Below are 24,361 nucleotides of genomic sequence, written 5' to 3' on the forward strand. Positions count from 1 at the left end.
AGATTTAGAGGGACTGCATACAACATCTGTTGCTTAGGATATCAGAGGGCCTGCTGCTCACGATATCAGAGGGCCTAATAAAACCAAGCATTTTACCAGTAATATATATTGTTCTAAGCATTTTACCAATAATATATATTGTTTGTGCTAAGCATTTTAAGCATTTTACCAGTAATATACATATAAGCATTTTAACTTTCTCTATATTCTTTGTGCTAACATTGTAGAATATCAGACTTCTCTGTGAGCACTCAGAAGGACTGCATATATCATCTGCTGCTCAAGAAATCAGAGGGCCCAATAATCTATCCATGTAATTTATCATTGATGAATTACAGTATGATGTTATTTATAAGAATGATTCAATTTTCTCCCCAAAAAATAACAACACACTATACCTTTCTATCATAATCCATCATATAATGCATGTTGTTATTCTTTTCACCAAAATATTCTTTGTGCTAACATTGTAGAATATCAGACTTCTCTGTGAGCACTCAGAGGGACTGCATATATCATCTGCTACTCAAGATATAAGAGGGCCCAGTAATTTATCTAGGTAATTTATCATTGATATATTACAGTATGATGTTATTTATAAGAATGATTGAATTTTCTCCCCAAAAAATAACCACACACTATACTTTTCTATCATAATCCATCATATAATGCATGATGTTATTCTTTTCACCAATGTATGTTGTTATGTTGTTGATTCTTCAACACATAGGATAATATAGTATGGCATTATTTATAGGAATTATTAAATTTTCTCCCAAAAAATAACAACATTTTATATAATTTCTATCATAATCCATTACATAAATATGTTACAGTCCATCATATAATATATGTTGTTATCTGTTATATAAATATGTTATAGTCCATATAATGTATGCTGTTATTTCTAGACGTTATTGTCCATAGTCCATATAATGTATGTTGTTATTTGTTTAGCAAATCTTTCGAACAACAAATATTATATGATGGAATATAGTAGATGATGGAATATAACAGAGATTATATGAAGAAATATAACATATATTATATGATGGAATATAGAAAATATTACATGATGGAATATAACAAATATTTCTGTCAAAATCCACCACATAGCATGAAGTTATTTGTGGAATTGTTGTGACAGAAAATTCTTTTCTAAGAGAGATATTGAACAAGAAACCAACATACTATATGAAGTCATTTATGGGAGAAAACATAATAATCCTTAAAAAGATAATAGCACATTATATGATGGAAAATGATAGATAGGTGAAAATTTTATTTCTATGAGAGACAATATGTTTATTGTGGTTAATATATGATGTTTTCTATTTAGGCATTATGACAGCAGGAAAGAGAAGGAGCAAACGAACTGCCTGAAAATTGACACCTCATTGTCATCGAGGTGTTAAATTACATGCTGTTGACTCTGATGATGGGGACAATTCAGCCAAGCCAATTCCTGATAATACAAATCACAATCTTGTTGTCAACAATACAGACAATCTATGTGGAGTTGTTAAATCTTCTAAACATCAGAAAAATAAGAGAAGGATCCAAGGCAATCAATGGACAAAAGAGGATATGGAAAATGTCGTTGAAGATGTTGAAGATAATTATTTTTCAATAAGAGGATCAGAAAAGAAGTGGGGAATCCCTGTTAGCAGCTTATCCTACTAGTTATCAGGACTTACACCAACGAAAACTAGGGAACCGCCAACAATTCTATCTTTGGAAGAAGAGCTAGAAGTTTTTGAGTGGTGTAAAGATTTAGCTCAACTTGGTCGTGGATTGGAGGTAACTCAACTTAAGTCACATGTGGCCCACATTTTCCAAACAAGGCCAAATCCATTCAAAAATGGCTTACCAGGTAGATCATGGTGCGTTGGATTCTGCAAACGCCATCCAGATTTGACAATGCGGACTGTAGAGGGTCTAGATAGGGATAGAGCATTCATGCTGCGACCAAGTATTGTGGCAGATTTTTATAATAATTTGACAACATTGTATGATTGTCATCATTATGAACCAACTCACATATGGAACTGTGATGAAACAGGAGTGCAAGCAGGTAGAAATTGTGGGATGCGAGTGATTGCAAAGTTGGGAAGTAAAAGTGTGCCTCAAATATTATCTAAAAGTAGAGAATGGATCACTATTCTGTGTTGTGTCAATGCAGCAGGTCAAAGCATACCAGGCTTCTACCTTTTCAAAGCAAAAAGAAGGCTTCAAAATTGCATTGCTCACTGTAAAGCAGGAGCTTGCATGGCAGCACAACCACATGCTTGGATGACAAAAGAATTGTTCCTAAATTGGTTGCATCATTTTGCTAGATCAGTTCTAGGTGGTGCTTCATCCAAAAATAGGCATCTACTCATTTTTGATGGGCATGGAAGCCATGTTGCCTTTGCCACAATTCAAGAGGCAAGATCTTTAGGCATAGATCTTCTTACATTGCCTACCCATACTAGTCATCGACTACAACCTTTAGATGTAAGTGTATTTTCTCCATTTAAGGCATATTTCAAATCTCAAAGATCAAAATGGATGGCCAAACATCCACACATAGAAATCAAGAGAACAGAATTGGCTGAACTTGCAAGCAAAGCTTTCAAACTTGCCCTTGTGCCTGATAATATTACAGTTGGCTTCCGAAGGACTGGAATTTGGCCATTGAATAGAGATGCTCTATGTAATGACATGAAGCCAAGTAATGCATTCACTGTTGAAGATGAAAATGATGCTATAGGAATTGAAAGTATTTTAAACTTGGTTGGTTATTATGATAATGATGTCATTAAAAATTGTGTGGCAGAAATGGCAAAACAAAAGAAAGATGTTGCAAATGAAAACACAAGTTCACCAACAGAAATTAGCCAAACACAATTTGGAAATGACCTACATGATTAAATGAGTTTGCCAACACAGTTTGATCCACCTAATTGGGTTAAAGAAGGAGCAAAAGAATTGGGAGTGCATATTGATTTTCTAGATGAAGGCATTTCATTATCTATTCCTTCTCCACCTCCAATGCCAAGAGAAGAAGCAGTTCATTATTATGCTGAAACAAAAAATTGGGAGACTCCATATTTGGAAGGTAATGAAGTTGAAGATAGTCATACTGAAGATAATCTAGATGGTTCAAATCTGGAATATACTGAACATAATCTAGATGCACTGAAGAGATCTGTAGCTTTACAGACAGAAGATGAACAAACTTTATGCAGTCAAGGATCATTAAGAAGTTTTTTGAAGCTACCAGTTGAAAGGGTTACAAAGAGACTCAATCTATCTGATAATACTTCTCTTAGATTGGGAAGAAAATCTCAAATACTTACATCTAATGAGTACATAATGTTGTAGGAGAGACAAGAAGAAAGGAAGGTCGAACTTATAGAGTTGAAAGAAAGGAAGAAAAAATAGCTAGAGGAAAAGAAAATTCATCAAACTGAGATGAGAAAAAGGAAAGATCAACAGAAACTTGAAAGACAAATAATAAAACAAAGGAAGCAAGAGGAAAAGGTGCAACATCAAAAGGAGAGGGAGTTGAAAAAGAAAGAAAAGATGAATTGTAGAAGAAGTCAGCTAGCAAAAGGTAAGCTACCAAATATTGGAGAGGGGAGTTCTTTAGCTACTTCTCTTGAACCAGATGCAAATAAAGCAGGCCAACATAGTACTCCAACAACCCCCTTACCTGAGCATCATCAAATTTTAAGGGATATGTACAACATTCTATCACCTAGCTATGCTGCCCTTCAGAACATTCATAATACTTGTAGCCAAAGCCCCCCTCATTCTCCAATCAAACAATTCCAAATAGGTAGAATGTTGGATGAAAATATATTTGGTAAAATGACTCCCATCACACCACAGGTTGTTTTAGCTAGTCCAGAAAGTCCTACAACAGATAATGTTGAGGAGCAGCCAGAACCCTTCCCTGGGTTCATGGTGAACTAATGATACTGCAATGAAAACTGATGTTGCAATGAAGATTGACACTGCAATGAAGGCTGATGCTACAATGAAGACTAAAAAGACTTGAATATTTTGAACAGATAAACAATGCAATGAGGAGGAATATTTGCACAATATATATTGCTTCCAGCTGGTCATTTTGTTATATCTTATAGATTGGCCCTTCGACAATACATCTTATATACAAGCTGGTCATTTTGTTATATATCTTATAGACTGACTTGAATATTTTGAACAGATAAACAATGCAATGAGGAGGAATATTTGCACAAAATATATTGCTTCTAGCTGGTCATTTTGTTATATCTTATAGACTAGCCCTTCGATAATACATCTTATATACAAGCTGGTCATTTTGTTATACACCTATAGACTGCTCCTTCTAAAATACCTCTTCTATACGAGCTAGTCATTTTGTTGGGTATGTTGATTTCCCAATGACAAGTTTGTCATTTTGTAATCTTCTATGGACTATCATTATAGTTATGAAATACATCTAATTTCTCCCAGACACAAATGTCAATCTTACTTTGAAGGTTTGCCTATGTCAACATATGAGATTTGATGAAATGTATAATCCAACCTAAGAAGAATAACATATTTTACAAAGGAAATTTATACATTAGATTGTAAGTATATGATCATAATTTTTAATAAAATCCATAGTATAAAAACAAAGACTCTTTCCAGCAAAATAAATTGTTCTACAACAACAAAATTCATATTATAGACTGAAATACAAAACTCAGGAAAAAATATCACATTAAATTCATTACACAAAAAATAATGACAATCGAAAAGAAGAAAAACGGATAGATGGGTCATTGCCTAGTAAGGTCTAAAAAGACCTTACTTGCTCAAAAAATCTCAAAATCTTTAATGTAGTTGTGTCAATAGACACATTTTCGACATAGTTGAAACCCTCTTTCCCCAACCTGCGAGTCATGCCCTGCCAATTTGACATCAAATTCAATAGCCCAAAGTTACATATTACCTGCAAATTAATTTATAATCAGCCACATAACTCCTTGCATCAGCCACAACAAAGATGATAATAATCTAGATACTAATGCTAAAAAGATAGAAATGATAAAATTCTATACTGTAACCATTTTTCTGAGATATTACCATCTTACCATTTTACTGAGATATTACCATCTTCCCCATATTACCCATGTAGCAGATACATATAATCCATCTTTAATGGAACCTAAAGTATTTATATTAAAAAAAAAAATTTAAATACAAATCACAATTTTTTATTATTTTCATTGTCATGCTGCATATATAATCCAATAAACAGTCAAAAAAAAATTTCATTTTCATTGTCAGCCAACATATGCATAGCCATTGTGAATAGCACGAAAATGACAGGAATAAGGTAGAAATTTCATTTCAACTTTCTAAATTGGGAATGACAATGTTGCACATTATTTCTAGAATTCTGACACTGTTAAAGATTTTATTTTCAAATAATTATTGGTGGCTGTTATAGGCTTCCAGACAAAGAACAAGGTAGGTTCCAATGGCATACACAGTAAAGAAACCAAGCAACATATTATTTGAAGCCACTCTTGTTGAATTTGTGGCTAAAAAGGTAGCTTGCACTTTGAACTAATTATGTGTTAAGCATGAAAACATTTGGGGTTTCTGTTTGAATACTTCATTGCCCATTAAGGTCTAAAAAGACCTTACCTGCTCAAGAAATCTCAAATTCTTCATAATACTTGTGTCAATAGACACATTTTATAAGTAACTAAAACTCTCCTTTGCCAACCTGTATGTGCAAAAAAATATCAGTGAAAATATATGTTATAAATTCCAACTAAAGCCATTGATGCCATCTACACAGAAATGAGACTGTTGGAAATTTATCCTATGCAGTGTTGAGGTCATTCCTCTTACAGTTTGATATAATCCTTGAGATTCTATGACTAATCATCTATAGGAACAGGTATTGCATATTATTAAGCATGGCCTAGTGTTTCCACCCAAAACCTGAACATTTCAAAATATAAAAATAATAGAAAAAGATAGAAAGATTCTTAATCTTCTTAATAACATTTCAAAACCACATTAGATCTGGAAAGGGTTTTCTAAAAATCAAAACCCACCTTCACTACGAAACCCTTTCCAAAAATTAAAAACCCACCTTCGCTACGAAACCCACCATCCATTTCGTGCCTCCATTTGAATATCATCTACTCCATCGGGGTTTCTAGCTTTTGTCGAAAATGTGAGTCCAGAAGTTCCCAGGGCGTGCAAGAGTGGCCTCAACGTACAAAGCAGCAACAATGTATACTTTTATATCTTTCTGCACCCATCACAAGTCGTAAGGCTGGGAATCCCGCAGCCCTAATCACAGATCTCGGCAAGAGAGGCGTCCATTGCAGCATTGATTGAGAATTGTGGCGTCCATTGCAGTGTTGATTGAGAATCGTGGCGTCCATAGCAGAGATTCCCATTGTGGCTTCCAGTTATCTCCTTGCAGACCAGTGGGCATGTGGCGGCAAGAAGCGTTGCAACGAAGCATCGCACAAGGAATGACAAATGCTCGTATATTAGGTTTAGGGTTGGGGCAAAATGTGTTCAGGGGTTTGTTTTTTTATGACTTATTATTAGATTTTTTCACATTTAGGATAGAATACAATTTGTCTAAGAAATAGGTACTTCACAATTTAACATAGACACACGCCATTTATTCTAAATCATTGTCAATTAAATAAAAATCTTATTTTGAGTAATTAATAGATGTTGCGTGTTTATATAAATCACATATATTAAAATTTTAACATGATATATTGTTCAACTATTGGGACTTGATAAACTAAAGATGGGGGGTGGTAATCGACTATGATAGGTAGGACATTAGAAAAAGGTGAATTTGAATAGTTTTTACTACGACGCATATAATTGATATTAATTTTGAATCTAATAAATCCAAACCTTAGTTATAAGTAGTTAACAAGGTGAAGAACACATTTAAAAAATAAAAATAAAAAAATTTCATCATTATGATGGGTTTTGAGTGGTCCAAAGTTAGGGTGCACGACTACTGGGTCCTCTCCCCTATATCATTAATATTATGAATTGATCTACACAAGAACTTCTCAATAAGCTTCATTAATTTCATGAGGGTTAGCTTATTTCATTTGTGTGTCTTTTTACTTCTTAAGTAGAATTCTCTAATTTGGGGCATTTACTCCTTTGTTTTGTTAGATGGTTGGCTTTTTAATCTACAAATTAGTTGTATATATTTATTGTTGTTTATACTAGGTTACTACAATCTTCTTCATCTTCACTTTGATCAGGAATTCAATTTTGCCAGCAAATGTGTCACAACCCACTTCCCCTTGTCCAAATAAACTGGCATTCCATTTGCCACATGGATCATTGAATCCAGTTTTATTGGATAATAAATTTTCTTTATACCTGTTAATGAATACAAGTAATGGTAATATCAACTATTATTAATTATGTCTAATAAATTGGAATGTCACTAGCAATCGTAGGAGTTATGGGAGCATATATTTAGCCATATTTTTCTAACAGAGACATAACAATTGTTATCGTTAGTATTGGAAAACAATGTACGACAGATGCAAGGCTTTAGGCGTAGGAAGGGGAATCACAGTACTAGCTTTTACATTTTTGAACATTGTGTAAACCCAATTTAGCTTGAAGAGGCGGTTCATGCTATACAGAGGAACTATCCTCAGTTGAGGTCTAAGTTGGTGTGGATTAATGGAAACCCTACATTTTTCGTGTGTCCAAATCCATATGTACAAGTCAATTTTGTGGAGTGACCACTCCCGCATGAAACTGCACCAAATACAAAGAATCCACACACTATACACCTACTACAATCAGTACAACTTAACAAATCACCAACCACTATCTCATAACCATAACTCCTTTGCATCGCTGATGGCGAATAGTCATCACATGATAGATAGCAAGAACTAGAACCCAAACCAAATCTGACGGCCATCAAGTCCTCAACACCTAGATCCAATGCAAACTGATGAACATACCCTGTAGTATAATGTTGATTAAAAGAACCAGCCTCAGTCGACAGCTCGCCATACACATGTCATGCAACCCACTGCAACTGATCACTAACCAAGCCAAAACTAACTACTACTTTCGAAGATATTGCCAAGGGAGTAGTGTCACTAGCAGGAACCATGCCAACTGTTGACTCACCAACATCACACATGATCTCTAATACAACATCACTAGTCTCCTTGCCATCTGTAGTAGAGACCACCACCAAGTCAAACATACCACCATGCTCAGTTGCAGCGTCCAACTCAATTGAACCTGCCTCCAGTGGAAACAAACCAAACATGCCAATACTAGTATCGAGGAAAAATATATCCTCATCTCCACTACCTCTATCAACCTTGACCATGGACATCCTCAGATCACCAAACACCGCGGTCTGTGACTATACAGAATTTGGTAAAGACTAAAGTCGCTCTAACTCCATGGTCACCTCAGCCAAATGAAAATGTGACTCCTCAAAAGCCAACTATGTACTCTCAAGGAACTCAGAAGTCACCTTGAGCTGTTGAGTAAGCTCACTCACCTCATCTTCCTTGACCAATAATGTGTCATATGCTATACTGCCCCACTCCATAAGATAATTTATATCGGCTACCAACTGCGTATAATTTTGTCTCAAAATTCGGATAGCCTCCCATAAAGAGTGGATCTCTATTAAGGAAAGATAACTGCCTCCCCGCTCATCACTAGTAGGAGAACCCCATCCATAAACTACTAACAATTGACGAGCAACATCAAAATGCTCACAAATGATAGCAATGTCTCGCTTACTAACTCTCAACTGACTAGACACATGATTGTGTTGGTTGGTCAAACTCCTAAACTCTACCCCTGGTACACTGTCCAAATGAGTAACCTCAGAATAGCTATCGTCTGTAATACTGCCATCCAAATTCTGTAGTCCAACTGCTAAACTTGTATCATCAAACGGAGTGACTGAAGCATCAACATAAACCTCTATATCAAAGGAACCCACTAAAGAGACTAAGTCCTAGACACTGCCCACAACATCCCCCTGGGTGTCATTTGTAATAATCAAATCCTGGGACTCTTATGTAAACTCTATCATATCTAAGAGATCATCAACCCATTCCAACAAGAATGGTCGATTGGATACATGAACAATGCCCAACACAAGTGTATAAAAACTAATTCCAGCATCAGACAAGCTGTTGGCATGGATGAGAACTACACCTGGTAAACTACTAATCAAGTCCATGATGGTGCAACAGATACTATTACCAAAAAATGATAGACATCTCTGATCAAAACATTCCCAAGTACTAAGATAAGGATCCCAACAACTAATCCATGAACGAAAATCAACAGGCAACTCAAGTAAACTCCTCACCTAAGTAATGTGATCAATACCAATTGACTTCACGCACCTGTCTATTGTACCCACTACAATCTCTAAATCCGGAGTGTGAATGCTAGACATACTCATATCATCATCAACATGTGACCCGATTGTAAAAGAAAATCAAGTCCCTACCATATGTGCTAACTCCTTGAAATGGAGTTCTAGATCCTTCCTATCAAAACATTCAATCAGTCTCTCCGTAAACTCCACATATGAGGTAATGTGTGCATGACCCATAGTGACCATACCATGATGCCACCACTCATGTGCTAATCCATCCAGATGAATTGCTGTGTATTTAATAGCTTCTTCTTCAGGCATAGGGTTCAATTGATAGTATGTGTCAAGCTTTTGAACCCAAGCTCTTGCTGTAGACTTCCTCGAGCCATCATAATATGGTAATTGAAGTTTCCCTACTTTCTTTTGTAGCTCATAATTCTGGTTCCTATCGTGTCCACATGGCATACGTTTCATCTACAAATCCATATACTCCCTAAAGGTGATTGTAACAATAAAGTTTGGTCCTCTAGCTTCCCAATCTTTCCTCAGATGATCATGTATATCAGTGATCAAGGGCTCTAGTTCTAGCTGCTCTGGAGCTCTAGGAGGAAATGTGGGAATCATAGGCCTTGAACTCACTATCCTAGCTTGCTGGGGTACATGATTGACATTGTTCCTAGCTTGTTCACCTCCATTTTGTGTCCCATCCTAGTTATTCCCATTCGAATGATTACCATTTTGATTATTTCCACCACCCATGTTAGCATTCAACCCCATTTGACAAGCCATCATCTGCATCATAAGCTCCAACCTTTGATTCTGTTCTTGTGTCATTTGTTCTACTAATCGTTGTCCCTATGCCAAGGTCTCTAATAACTATAAAAATATGTCCTCTCCAGAATCCCTAGTATTCCTATCCCCCATATTGCCAATAACCTGTTCACCTGTATCAATATGATCCTCTAGATTTCCCTGCTCCTCTTGTCTTATGTTTAGATGAGCCTTGATTCTTCTTTAATTATAGTGATGAGTTAAAGATTGAACATTCCAATTTTTCATATCACCACCTTTTCATTGTGTTTGAACCCACTAGGATGGCAGGATAATCTAGCTCTGATACCAGTGTAATGACCCGACTCAAATCTGATCCCAAAATGTTGATAAAGGTTCAAGAAAATGCTTTGCATACAAGGGTCATATGACTGATATCAAAGTTCAGTTTTCTTTTATGGCTCTTTCCTTCACTTAGCATCAATAAGAACACTTGCAAGTAGACTCTAAATTGACTAAATAATGACCTAACATGAATGTGCAACTTATTTTGACAATATTCAATGCATATATGTGACTGAAACTACTTGCAATATGCAGCAACAACAACTAGTAATTTTGACAAACAATTGGGATGCAAAATTATAACATTATTTATGCCAAAAAAAGAACCTACAGCCAATTTACATTTTGTCAAACAATTGGCATGCAATCTAATAAGTTGATCATGAATGATAAATACATATTCAATTACACTATATTAGACCAGCAACTTATGTCTCCTTTATTGCACATGAAATGTCAACTACAATGCTAGTATGAAATGGCCAAAACTCTTGGCTTACATCCACATGAATAATGTTTAAATCAGTTACAAATTTCACCTATTGCCTTACCTCCTAATATGCATCTAAATGTTAAGAACAATGCATGTAATATCCAAAGGAACCTAATTGTAGACGACTGTAATATTTTTCTCCAATGCTGCCTTTCTGCTTTGCTTTTTTCTGTTCTACTTTTTCACTTGCTTTTTTAGATCTTCTTTTTTGCTTTGTTTTTTCAGACTACTTTTTCGGATCTGCTTTTTCGGGCCTGCTTTTTCGAACTGCTTTTTTCGGACTACTTCCAAAAACTCAAACCCTCGGGTAGTCTGAGTATTCAAATTAAGCTTAACTTGAAATGGTTGAATACCACTTCCAAAGTGCAACCCTTCAGAAGGTCTTTCACTTCCTCAGTTATCCAATCTCTTGAGAGGTATCGTTCTCAAGGATTATGTTGAATATTTGTAGACCTAGATGGTGCCACAAATGCTCAAGAGAAAATGTAGTAGAATTATCAAATCTGGTATGTCCAAATGAGAGGCCAAGCCGTCCATTAATTTACTTTTCTAAGAAGTTACTAAGGACTTCTAGAAGCATCCTTTCCTAAGAAGTTACTAAGAACTTCTAGAAATGTCCATTATAAAATCCCATTATAATGCACTTTTATAATAAATAATTTTATAAAAAAGTGTAACTCAACTTAAAATTATAACATGTAGGCCCCATATAAAAATGATGATAAAATATAAATAAAATAATATCTCCAAGAGCATAATGAGCTATCCAATCACCAAATAAATGCCATAATGACTCTCTCATCACAACCGCCCGTCTACGAGAGTCCATGATAGACTAATCTAGCACGCAAAATTATGTCAGCCAAAACGGGGACATTACAAAGGGATTGGATTATTTTGGTGAGTTTGTACAAAAGAGTAATTTGGACATAGGTATGGTGATGAGACTTCATGTCATGATGAGTCTGATTTCTTAGACCATACCCTAGAAATCAAAGTAGTGTGTACTTAGTGACACTGAATCCCAAGATCGTGATTCAATTGTATGTGTAGAAACATGGGGAGCTAATGAGAGTGAGCATAGTGTGGTGATAGTAGTTTCATCATTGACAGAGGAGGTGGTCTTAGAGGTACAAAGTTGTAGTACTATAAATGAGGATACATGCATTAGGGAATGCATATTGGATACTCCTTACAATGATGTACATGACTCTGACACAATATTCTACCATAGCATAGATTCAGAGGTAGTACACATGTCTGAGAACTATCATTTTTAGACTCCTCATTTCTTGATTAGACAACTCAGGGTTGATGACAAGAGGGTAGAGATAGTGGTTGAGCACTTTGATGTCACTTGACAGATGTTATCTACACTCAGTTGGAGTGCTCTTATGACTGATGAGCAGGATAGTGGAGGATTTTCCATGGTAGATTTCCATGCTCTTCATAAGGCTATGGGGTTATTGAAGTAGGACATATACTATCTATGTTGTGATAGTGCGCTCCCATCTTCAGAGGATAGAGTTATTAACTGTAGGCACCTAACTCAATAGTTTGGGAGGATTGATTGGTGGGACCAACAAACGATCCAGCATTATGTCAAACAATTTCCAACATGGGCTATCACATCTATATCACATAGACTTCATTTGAGATCATGGTTACAGGATGATGTGGGTGTTAGCAAACATGATGCTTTGGACAATTTTTACTTTCGTAGTGGTATCACAGTGCTTGCAGAGAGATATGGCATGACAGAGGTATCCAGTTATCCCTGTTTATACCTAATGGATGGGTGCTAGTTCAGTTGATGTTGGAATTTGAGTGTTGTTTAGTTTGACACCTTGTCTCATAGGGATTCCAGTATGTTACCACCTTGGTTGTGGGAACACTCTCATCTAGTGTGGGATCTTGGTATTATCCTATATAGTGCATTTGATTAGGCGATCCTTGATGTGTTGCTTCATATCACACACCCAGGAGTGTATATCAAACTGGTGCAACAGGAGTTTATTCATTGCCTATGGACAAGCAATCTCTGGGAAGGGAGGATTGTCATGTCCCCTTTCTAGAATGGACATCAGAGACGATAAAGTTGGCTTATCATTAGAGTCTTTTTGGTTGGCAATGATGTTTAGGGACTCAATCAGGGTACACAATGTTCAGATCTAGAGTTTTAGACAGTAGGAGAGTAGTTGAGAGCAATTCCTTAATTGTAGGAGTTTCTTACATTTTAGGAGGTGGAGATGGGTTACGTTCTTGAGTCTCTCGAGATCATTCTATGGTTTCAGTTTCAGGAGATTCAGAGACATTCCTATTTTTTAGGAGTATGCCTAATTTTGAGGGATGGACTATCAATTATTTCAAATTATCCAACATCAGTCATAGAAGGTGACAAGTTCAGTTTCACCTTGTAGAGGTGTTTTGGCTATCAGTTCGCTATTTGGGAAATATTTTAATATATTTAAATATTCTTCTAAGTTAGCATTTTAATAATTTAAATAAGGCTAAGTTACAACCATTTTGGAGTAATAAGGAGTTTTTTGGCCTCATCTGGGTGAATATCCCTTGGTGTAATAGCTCATTGGAAAGGTCTTGAAATTTTCTAAATATTTCTCTTTTGACTCAGAGCATTCCTGTGAATGGGTTTCTTTCTATTGGGAAAAAGGTCATTTCCTGGATACTTGATCACTTTAAAATGAGAAATATATTATTTTATAACCCAACACCACATGGAGACACTTTTAGGGTTCAAGCTAAGTTTGGTGGGTTATAAGGAGGTAAAGACAAAGTTTGAAGGCATTATTGACATATTACATCTTGGATTTGTGTTTTGGACTCTGACTGAGATTTCAGCATTTGGGATGCCAACCCCACTTGCTTTGCTTGTTTGGGATGTAGACCCCAAAATAGTGGTTTGGACTCTTGCAGTCAGAAGCATCTTGGAGATTGTGCATTATTTTTTCTGGGGAAAATAGTACTAAGTCAGAGTTTTAGCTAGGGTTTGGGCATTTTAGCCATGTGTGGGCACTTTGCAATTATATGGTCGCACCTAGTAGCCATATTCTTTCCCACATGCAACATTTGAGAGTTGGATTCTAGTTGTAGCTTCCTTTTGGGCTCATATTTCACCTTCATGCCTTTAGGTTGGTTTTATTCTTGGTTGTAATCATTTGGATATTATTGTAAATCTTCATTCGGTTACACATTAGGCATATATTTAAAAAATCTGCTTGAAACAACTTTGCTTTAAATGTATTTGGAATACATTTTCAGAACTAGTTCATGTTATTGTACTTCTATTATTACTTATTGAAAAATCATCAAATATATAAAACAATCAAACCCTTCTGCAACTTCTGTCTAGTTCTGCAAGAAAATTTTAATAAACAAGGAAAAAAAATTAAAAAATATAAAATTACAGCAGATCGGCAGAAGAGATCTATCAGGGATCTTGCAAGGCAACATATTTTTATAAAAAACTTAGAACCTAAAAAAAATACTTGAATCTTATTGGTTAAATTAATACATTTTATAGTTTTTAATTGCATCTAATGGATGCAATAGTATTCCTACCTATGGCAGGAACTAAAATTTTTATAATTAGTAACATAGCACAAAGTGGGTCATATTTTCTTTAGAGACATCTATTGAATTTATATATAAGAATTTGATTTTAAAAGAGTGTTAGGCAAGCGTCTAGGAGGGGCTTGGGCTCCATGATTAAAAAAATAAAAACAAGAATTTGGGGAGGGGGTGGAGCTAAAGGTTTAATTGGAATCTTTTCATACAAAACAAGAGCTCCCATTTTTTAGCTTAATTATGATAGTAATAAAACAATGGCATCATAAATTTAAATTCTTAAGTACATTTATGAAAACATTAGCTTCCTTAAAAGAAACTTCTTCTTTTTAAGTTGAAACAAATTTTAAAAATTCATGGGACCGTTCACCTAACCACCCTCTATATTTTTAAGGAAACCCCCTCCATGGGACCCCAACCTTGGTATGATTTTTTTTAAAAAAAATCCATTTCTTTTGACACAAGAGACGCAACATATATATGAGAACTAACATTAGAAAATAATATGATAAAGTTAATCACAAAAAATTTAAACATCATGTAAATCTATTTTTATTCAAATCAACAAAGGCATCAAAACAAAGCATTAACATATAGAATAGTTCACTCATTTAAGGGCCAAGAGGGGACAATCCCTTGGCAAGGAAATAAACTTTGATGGTGCCTCTAAGGGCAACCAATGACCAAGTGATGTTGGCGACATCATTAGAGATTGTACAAGGAATACCTTCAAAATAGGGGCTAAGAGAAAACAATGAGGTTGAAGTCTATGCAGCTCTTGAATCTCAAAGAAAAATGAGATATTGTTCGCTACTAAATGAGATCTCCTTTTGTTTGATGCAATTAAATCTTTTTGTTTAAGTTTGAAACTTCGACCATAAGTGGATCTTTGTATAATTGCTCATCAAGTGATTTGGATTAGCTTTTAAGGATTTGTTTATAATGATTTGATCCTTTGATCCTATACAATAAGTAGAATTTAAATTTATGGCCCAACTAAATAATCTCTGACTATCACATTTGTTTATTTTAGAGCTAATTGTATATAGAAATACCTTGGAATATCATTATTTGGAATATCATAATTATCATGTTCTTCATTACAAGTAGACAAGTTCTCCTTCATCTACTGCTAGAAAAGTGCACAAGATTTAAATATGGAAGATATAAGCTCTATAAAAGCATCAAATACAAGAGTGTTTCTATTGATTGGTCCTTCAATGCTCTATTATGTAAGAGAATGCTTGAGATGGTGGATGATTGGACATACTAAAATCTCTTAAAGTACTAACAAATAAAATTGGATTTCAAAAAGCATGTGTTTAACTTTATAGTACATATAAAGGGATCTTATCAACCAAATTTTAATTTTAAAAAATGAAGGGTCATGTTCACAACTACAAAATGGCATTTGGTAATGGAATTGGTCATTTTCAAGTGGCTAATCACAATATACTTATAAACTTGATTATAATTGATGAAAATGTCACATGTAAATGGTTGAGTACTAAATGAAATCAGGTACAAGGAAAATGTGATGAATATATGATAAAGTGGACGTACTAAGTATGTTTATATAAGAATAAGGTAAAGCTAGGTGCATGTGATATGTTTGTTTAAATAGTAGGTAAAAGATTAAAATAAATGAATTCCACTTACATATTATTGAATGTGTTAACTTTCTATATATGTTTGAATTAATTAGTAGTAGAGAACTTATGTTCTTTAAATAAATATTTTTTTAAACAAAGTGGACCACACTACATATATTAGTAGGTGAGAGTGGAATTTAAGAAATCTCATATATAAAAGTCATACCAATTCACATCTATAAATAAATTATATATGACTTATTTCTAACATAAACAAATAAATTATGAAATACTTCTACCTATATTACTATAAACTTCACACTTCCCTTAAATGTTACCTTTAACGTTGAAAAGAGGGATGATTTTAAACCGGCGGTTTTCCATCTTCATCTAGAACCGCTTACAAATATCTTTTTGGAAATGCCGGAGCATTGCAGATCTAACCTTTCATTACACGTTTCAGTCTACACTTACTTGGAGTGCCTATTTTCTGAAGAAATCCTGCGCCATGGGATTTTCTGTAGGTTTTCGTAATATCGCTATTCCCAGAGTTCTGCTCCACTCGGCATCAGCCATGGCGTATGTACAAAATAAAACACTCTGCTTTCTTTCTAGTCTTGGGCTGAGCGCGGCGCCAGAAGAAGAGAGCTATTTGAGGCAAGAATTACCGGAAATTTCATCTGCTATTTCTTCTTCTTCTTCAGGGAAGATGATTAAGCAGAGGTTGCCTGTTATTAAATTCCAAGATGTTGCAGAGAAGTTGATTGAGATTTCTGAGGATTTTGTGTGCGCGATCTGCTTGAGATCTTTTGGACAAGATGATGAAATCCGCGAGCTTTGCAATTGCTGCCACATTTTTCACACAAATTGTTTGGATAAATGGATTGATAATGATGAGGATACATGTCCTTTCTGCAGACGTCCTCTGCTTCCAGCGATTGAAAGTGTTGATCAAATGCAGATGATTCAAAATTTTGGCAGAGGAGCAAACCTCTAACTTCTGGATGCTGGTTTTATAAGGGTTTGATAAATTTATTTCCGTGTATTTTGTTTTTTTTTAGTATTTCATTAAATTTGAGGCATTTGATCTGCCAGTGTTTAGAATGAAATGTCGATCCTTTCTTTGTTTTTGTTCTTCAGTTGTTTCACTGGGAAAGAGGGAAATTGGTTGTCAGAAGTTCAATTCTGGTATCTAGTACGATTATTGTTTCATTCAACGGTAGTTTTAAGTGTAAAGATGAGTCAAAACAGGGGAGACTTGCGCTTCCAGGATTTGAACCGTAGGAAAGTAAAGAGAATCTGGTTATAGTGGTTCATTATTTTGATTGAATTGGTTGCAATCGTCCATTGATTTCATCGAATTTGTTATTATTTCATTTATGTTAGAAGAAATGATGCTTCATCCTAGATTTCTAATTCTGGTTATACCCTATTTTGAATAAAGTTCCATCAAAACAGAGATTCTGGAATGTAAGATTGGAACTATAAATACAATTATATCATAAATATTATGAATCCATCTACACAAGAACTTCTCAATAAGCTTCATTAATTTCATGAGGGTTAGCTTATTTCATTTCTGTGTCTTTTTACTTCTTAACTAGAATTCACTAATTTGGGGCATTTACTCCTTTGTTTTGTTAATTGGTTGGCTTTTCAATCTGCAAATTGGATGTATTCGTTTATTGTTGTTTATACTGAGTTATTACAATCTTCTTTATCTTCGCTTGGACCAGGAATTAAATTCTGCCAGCAAACGCCATGATGGCTCCATCTTGTGGTTATGGTTATATTCTCTTCCGGATAAAATCCAGCCAAAATGACAGAAGGTTCAGACCTGTGGGATTTGAACCATATACCACCTGGACGTTATCTTTACGCAGATACTTAAACATTTGTGATAAGTATAGATTGTTATGTTTATAGGAAATATGTTTATTGTGGATTTGATTCAACAAAAAATAATAATTTGGTAAACTTTAATAGTTAGTCGAGTGGATTTTTTTGGGTATAAATTTGAAGTTCAGAAATTATGAGAACTTTCCTACTAAAATATATAATTCAGCTCAAACAATTTAATAATATAAAAAAAATCATATAGTTAAATATTATTTATTAAAATTTATACATTGTCAACAAATTTATAATTATAAATAATGCATAAGGATATATTATTGAGGAGTCAAAATTGTTTCATAATATGAGACAATAATTATTTTTGATCCACAGGAATGTAGATTCTTGTCTCTCATGAAAAGTTATGTTAATTAAGTTTACATTCTCTTTTATTTTTGCATGCCCACTTTGTCATTTTTTCCATGTTCTTTCTCACTTCTCATTAATACTTTTGTATTGCATAGTACATTAGGAATAAACTAATCTTCACTTCTAGCTCTTTGTGTCAATCCACTTTAGTAAATTATTTAGCAATTGCACATAATTTTCTTTTTCTTGGTTTTCATTAAGGGAAACAACGTAGTAGCCTCCTAGGCTAACTTCATGCACCTCCAGTTCCTAATTTGTATGTCAAAATTTGATTTTTTAATGAACCTTCGTAGGTGAGTGAAAAGCTTAAAGCTAACCTTTTGATTTTCCTGTATTTATGGAGCTCTTTGTATAACTCGTAGAGTGCAAGGTGGTCTAAAAGTGTCATTTTAAAACATTCGCTCGATACCTATTAGGTTCACCTCCAATAGTCGCTCACCAAAAAAAAAGTACTTTTTGCACAAATGGACCAATCAACAACCAAGAAAGCTAAAAAAATGATCAACTATTAGTACGTGTGTGATCTACTATTAGTACATGTGCTATCATTTTTGGGGCTTCTTATAGGTAGTAATCAAGCTTTTTGACATGGCAATTATTCAAACATACTTGGCAACTAGCTCATTTCTTCTAAAAGCAATAACATAACTTACTATGATAATAGCAAGTCAAGTTTCAACATCTATCTCTACATCAACAACCCTTATATTTGTTGTTAAATATTCAGCTCTACCTAGGTCTCAAAATAATCATTGTTATGTCTATTATAAGGTTCCTCACTTTGTACTAATTGTACTCCATGGTTGATATTGTCAATTTGGTGTCAATATATTTAAATGTTACTTCTCCAATAGCCATATGTTAAATAGTCATTTATGGCACATATGACCAATCCTTGCATTGTGGCCATGCCTATATTATTATAAGATTCTTCTCTGTGCATTCCTTTTGGAAAGTGGTTAATCATCTTCCTCAAATAGTATAAAGCACTCATCAATTACATTTTAATCCCATCATTTTCATCTACTCAAGTGTCAACTTATTGCTCTTCTAGGATTTTTCTAAGATTCTACTTCATTGCAATGACTTTTTGTACCTTATATCAATGGACATTCATTTCTTAGGAAAAGATGTCCTCTCTTACAATAGTACATTAGGGGAGATGAACTGATAGCTGCCCAAGCTAACTTTGCGCACCTACAACTCCTAATCCATACATTGAAATTTGCTAATTTTTTCAAGGAACCTTTGTAGGTGAGTGAAGAGTTTAAAGCTAACCTTCCAACTTTTTCACGTCTATAGAGCTCTCTATATTACTCGTAGAATGCAAGGTGATCTAAAAGTGCCATTCTAAATGTTTTCCCAAAACCTGTTATGTTCACCCCCAATATTTGCTCACCAAAAAAGTAGTACTTTTTGCACAAATGGACCAATGAACAACCAAGAAAGCAAAAAAATGTTCAACTATTAGTACATGTGCTATCATTTTTTGGGATTTTTTTATGAGTAGTAATTGGGGGAATCTATAATGATAGACGTAGCGGTCATTGGAACATGAGCGACTACTGGGTTGTCTAGCCTAGATAATTCCTTCTTAGTAAAGGGGAAGTCTCCTTTCTCTTTCTCTTGCCTTGTGCTAGAATCTTCCATCCTATTTTTATTTCTTCACTTCTAACATAATTTGTTTAAGCTTCTTCACTCTCACCAGATTCCTTCTTATAAGGATGGGCTTCTATTCTATTAATTAGCCCCACAATGTTACTATAGGCAGTGAATTCCATCTAGACAAACTCTAATTTATTATTTCAAAATAGATGAAAACTATTTGTTTTTTGTTTTTTGTTTATGTATTTTCTAATTATTTGACTATATAATATGTTAGAAACACATTCTTTTATATTTATCTATAAGAGGCTTACGTGTCGTGATTAATTATTATTATTATTTATTAAGCTCGAGTAGATTTGAACCCAAGAACCTCCCATATAAGAGGCTCGTAGTTTTACCATTGTGTTGTAGGCTCTTTCCCAATAAAACTTTTGAAGGAGAATCCCAAGACAAATAGATGTTCACTTGTATATTTTTATATTTTATAGATGCTTTTAGTTTATCTTTTTTATTCTTTTAGGTGTGTCCTTCCACCAAGTTGATATTAATTTTCTATTTATCTTTCTATCTAGTCTTTTATGCATGATTTTTGTTTCACTAAGCTTTCTCTTCTACAACTTTACCTTTAATAAATTAAATTTAAAAGCATTTGTTGCATAATGCCACAATTATTTGTTGCATTTGTTACTTATTCTTTATTTCTAACCTTGACAAGGATTGAATCCTTTGAATTGAACTGTTATCATCTCATTTAGCACAAGGGAAAAAATTTGCCATCTTACTTTGCATAAAAGACTACTCTTAGTAAGAGAATCCACCTTTCCATGAAGTCATTTTATCTTTGGAGATAAGCTTTGGTCATTTTCATTTTGTAAATGACATATCGTTAATTAATATAAGATTCTCTCATCCTTTATGATTGAATGAAGAAAAGGACCAAGGAAACCTCAATTCATTAAAAACTTTTGATAAAAGGAGATAGCAAGATGCAGAGAGACAATAGAGAAAAACAATCTAATTGACAAAAAAGTTAAACACATAAGGAGAATAAGAGAAATGAATCCAAGATGGATAAGAAAGATAACAAACAATAGCACAAACATCTAGTAAAATAGAAGATAGAACCCACCAAATATCCCACTACATTAAAAGAAGATGAACACATTAGTGATATTGTTGAAGAATTGTGGTAGACTAAAATATCAATGATAAACATCAATAACTATAAATAGAACTACATTGTACCTTTTTTATCATAACTATAAATACAACTACGTTGTACGTTTTTTATCATAACTATAAATACAACTAGATTGTACCTTTCTCCACAAGTTCTATAAAAAAACAATGAATCAACAAAGATAAAATGCATTGTAGATCAGACAAAGTCCGACATTAATAAACTTTCAAACATATGGCCACTGAGAAATGTCAAACTAGGAATGTTTATAGGCGATGTCTATGCAGCCGAAAATATGTACCCGATGTGACAGTTATTATTTGAATTTATTAATTAATTTAAAACTCACACAACAATGGTTCTCTGATTTTTAAATTAATTAATAAATTCAAAAAACTGTCACTTCAGGTGCATTTGTTCGCCTATTTAGCCGAGGGCATGTTTATAAGTGCACATGCAAATGTGGTTGAGGTTTAATACAATTCCATGTAGCAAAAGTCTAATTCCTAACAGCCTGGTTCATAATTGTTTCCGTGACCCACTAGGACTGTTGAAATTGTAGTTATTATAATAAATATAAAAATAATTGTTGCTATAGCCAAAAACAGCTTATATTTTTCTTATAGCAATCCTAAATTCACATAAGTACTACTTTATGATCCAAAACATTGATACTAAACATTGTCACACAATCTATTTGAAAGACAAAAAAATAACAACAAAGCTCATAATATTTGGCTGTTGTTTTCCACTGTAATTTTAAACATGAAATTCATTTATTTAACCAGAGAATATTGCAAAAGATGAATAGAAAATAGGAAACAATGTTTATTATTAAAGCAAAAATCATAGTAAACGGTAGAAATTAGAGAACAGCAAAGTTTTTTATCCCTTTTGTATGGTTTATAAACTACATTTACTGGTTTACAAAAAAAATCTGAAAACGTTACAATCCCCTGCAACGGGGACTAACAAAATTAAAGTGAGAAAGCTCATATATTCACAGTATAAGAGGGTAGTTGCAAGTCTAAGAAGGCTCCAATTCAAACTTTTTGTAAATTCGTTTTCAAATTTAAATCCAAAACCTAAATCTTTCATAAGAACTTGAAAAAAGATTTAAGTTACTGGCACTTAAATTCACTTGAATATTCAGAATCACGTGCCTACATAATTCAATTTACTGATTGCATTCAGAATATACATTTAAGATGATGTTCAGGTTATTTCAACTTCTCCTGATCATCATCCAACTCCAAGGGTTTGAAGTATTTTCTATCAATGAAATAAGCTCCCCTGGCCAGCCGAACCGCCCATACATCTTTAGGCTTCCTCTCTAAAATTCTGCAGACAACAATATGAAACATACCTTAAAAATATTTTTATGCATCTGTGGAAGACTATTTTATTAAGAAAATACTCCCCTAAAATAGGGCAAGTCAAACAAATTATTTTCTCATTCCTTTCAGATAGTTAGCAGATTTTTTCGAAGCACCGTAAATGAGATTTTGCAACTTCAGAATATTATACTAATCCTGCTCTGGAAACATAATTTGCTGCTCCTGAAACCCTAAAATATAAAATGACTCAAAAATTCCTCGGAAAGATCCCAGATCTTAGAAAATAATGTAAATCTAGGGTTGAATTTATGAATAAGTAAACTGAATTAACATTTTCAGTGAGAAGAATCTGTGGAAAAGCGTACCTGCCAACATCCCCTGCATTAATATATCCATAATTACGGCGCAACATCGGCATGGGCTCCGCCGTCTTCACCATGGCAGGCGCTTCCACTACAATTATAGGCGACCCCGCCTTCAATTCTTCATCTTTCGTTTCTCCTCCTCGGCTCTCTGTTCTCAATCCAATCCTTCTCTTCGCATTGGTAAAGATTTTTCCTGTGTTATTGAGGGTAAATTGGGTTTCCTTCTTAGAATGAAATGGGATGGCAGAATGAGGGGTGAGAGCAGATCGACACTGAATTCGGCTGTGAAATGAAGATAATGAATTCAACGCCATCTTTAAGAATGAATTTGGCTGTGAAATGGAGGTAACGAAGACACAGCCATCATTCTGTTCTGACCACAGAAAACACCGGACGCCGTTGCATCTCCAGTGGATTGAATTGATGTGGAGTTCAATTATAAAATTTAATAATTTTAAAGGAAAAAATGATAATGTTTGGTTTGCAATGCTATTTTTTAAAATCTTGAATTACCTTAAACCATTACCTTAGTTTGTATTGGTTAAGGTAAGAGATCATAAAATTTACCTTAGTTTGTATTGGTTAAAGGTAAGAGATCAAAAGTGACTTTCTAGTGCAAAGGATTTAAGTAGTTGGATGTGTTGTGTTAGTTAGGTATTATAATTTTATGTTTAATATTTTTACAAATATTATATCAATAATTGTAATGTTAAAGTTATTAGTCTTGATGATAATTATTTATTATTGAATAAAAGTATGCAATACCATATCAATATATTAATAAAACATGATTTTGTGTACAACTATTGGTCTCACTTTTTTGGAACCTTTTTGGACATGTTGACAAAATGCATGTTGATGTGGTATCATATTTCATAATGAAGGTTTGAAACCTTAGTTACAAGCATGGGACTTTATAACCATGTTGTTGTAGAAAAATGGAAGTGATTTGAAATTTTCATTTAAGATTATGAGAAGCGCAAAGTTAGGGTGCCCAACTATTGGGTTCTCTCGCATACTCCTTAATCAAATGAAGTGTTGTGCTCAATGTCAAAATTTGATGACTTTGAGTTTAAATATGACATAATATTAAGTAGCATGGGTTTGAAGTTATTTGAAGTTTCATGGTTGTTTGACAAGAAATCTTTGAAAAAGTCTATTGTGTGTGATGTTTAGAGCTTGGAACATGTGAACCTTTCAACATGAAGATACATGTATCAAGTAGGAGCCAGCATTTCGCAATCATTTTGATGTATGGACACTGGGTACATTATAAATATATATACCTTTGATAAATATTGTGCTAATGGTAATAGTTTGAATTAAATATTGAGTAACAATATCCTTCATTACCTTGCCCTTCTCAAAATCATAGATATTTGAGTGATTGAAACATAACATAAGATAATGT

At 34.0% G+C, this 24,361-nt stretch overlaps 2 protein-coding genes and 1 pseudogene across 3 annotated transcripts; 2 read left to right on the top strand and 1 right to left on the bottom strand.

The window, feature by feature from the left end:
- LOC149565937 (uncharacterized) overlaps positions 1 to 24,361 on the top strand; it is a 289,704-nt pseudogene that overhangs the window by 216,305 nt on the left and 49,038 nt on the right.
- LOC149565940 (brassinosteroid-responsive RING protein 1-like) lies at positions 16,509 to 18,184 on the top strand. 2 transcript variants are annotated; one of them, XM_089819411.1, is made up of 2 exons: positions 16,509 to 17,216; positions 17,336 to 17,714. In XM_089819411.1, the coding sequence occupies exon 1, from the start codon at positions 16,704 to 16,706 to the stop codon at positions 17,190 to 17,192; it is 489 nt and encodes a 162-aa protein (XP_089675537.1). In that variant the 5' UTR covers positions 16,509 to 16,703; the 3' UTR covers positions 17,193 to 17,216; positions 17,336 to 17,714. The 2 variants fall into 2 exon arrangements, with proteins under 2 accessions (XP_089675537.1, XP_089675536.1); XM_089819410.1 differs by lacking the exon at positions 17,336 to 17,714 and adding an exon at positions 17,932 to 18,184 and having other exon boundaries at positions 16,510 to 17,216.
- Positions 22,268 to 23,386, bottom strand: CRR42 (DUF3148 family protein). The gene is made up of 2 exons (XM_089819414.1): positions 22,951 to 23,386; positions 22,268 to 22,589 (listed from the first exon to the last, which is right to left on the bottom strand). Exons 1-2 carry the CDS (start codon positions 23,262 to 23,264, stop codon positions 22,469 to 22,471), a joined length of 435 nt encoding a protein of 144 aa, XP_089675540.1. The 5' UTR covers positions 23,265 to 23,386; the 3' UTR covers positions 22,268 to 22,468.

The sequence above is a fragment of the Cupressus sempervirens genome, chromosome 3 (genome assembly GCF_028749045.1).
Source record: "Cupressus sempervirens isolate cs-2001-9-10 chromosome 3, ASM2874904v1, whole genome shotgun sequence".
NCBI classification, from domain to species: domain Eukaryota; kingdom Viridiplantae; phylum Streptophyta; class Pinopsida; order Cupressales; family Cupressaceae; genus Cupressus; species Cupressus sempervirens.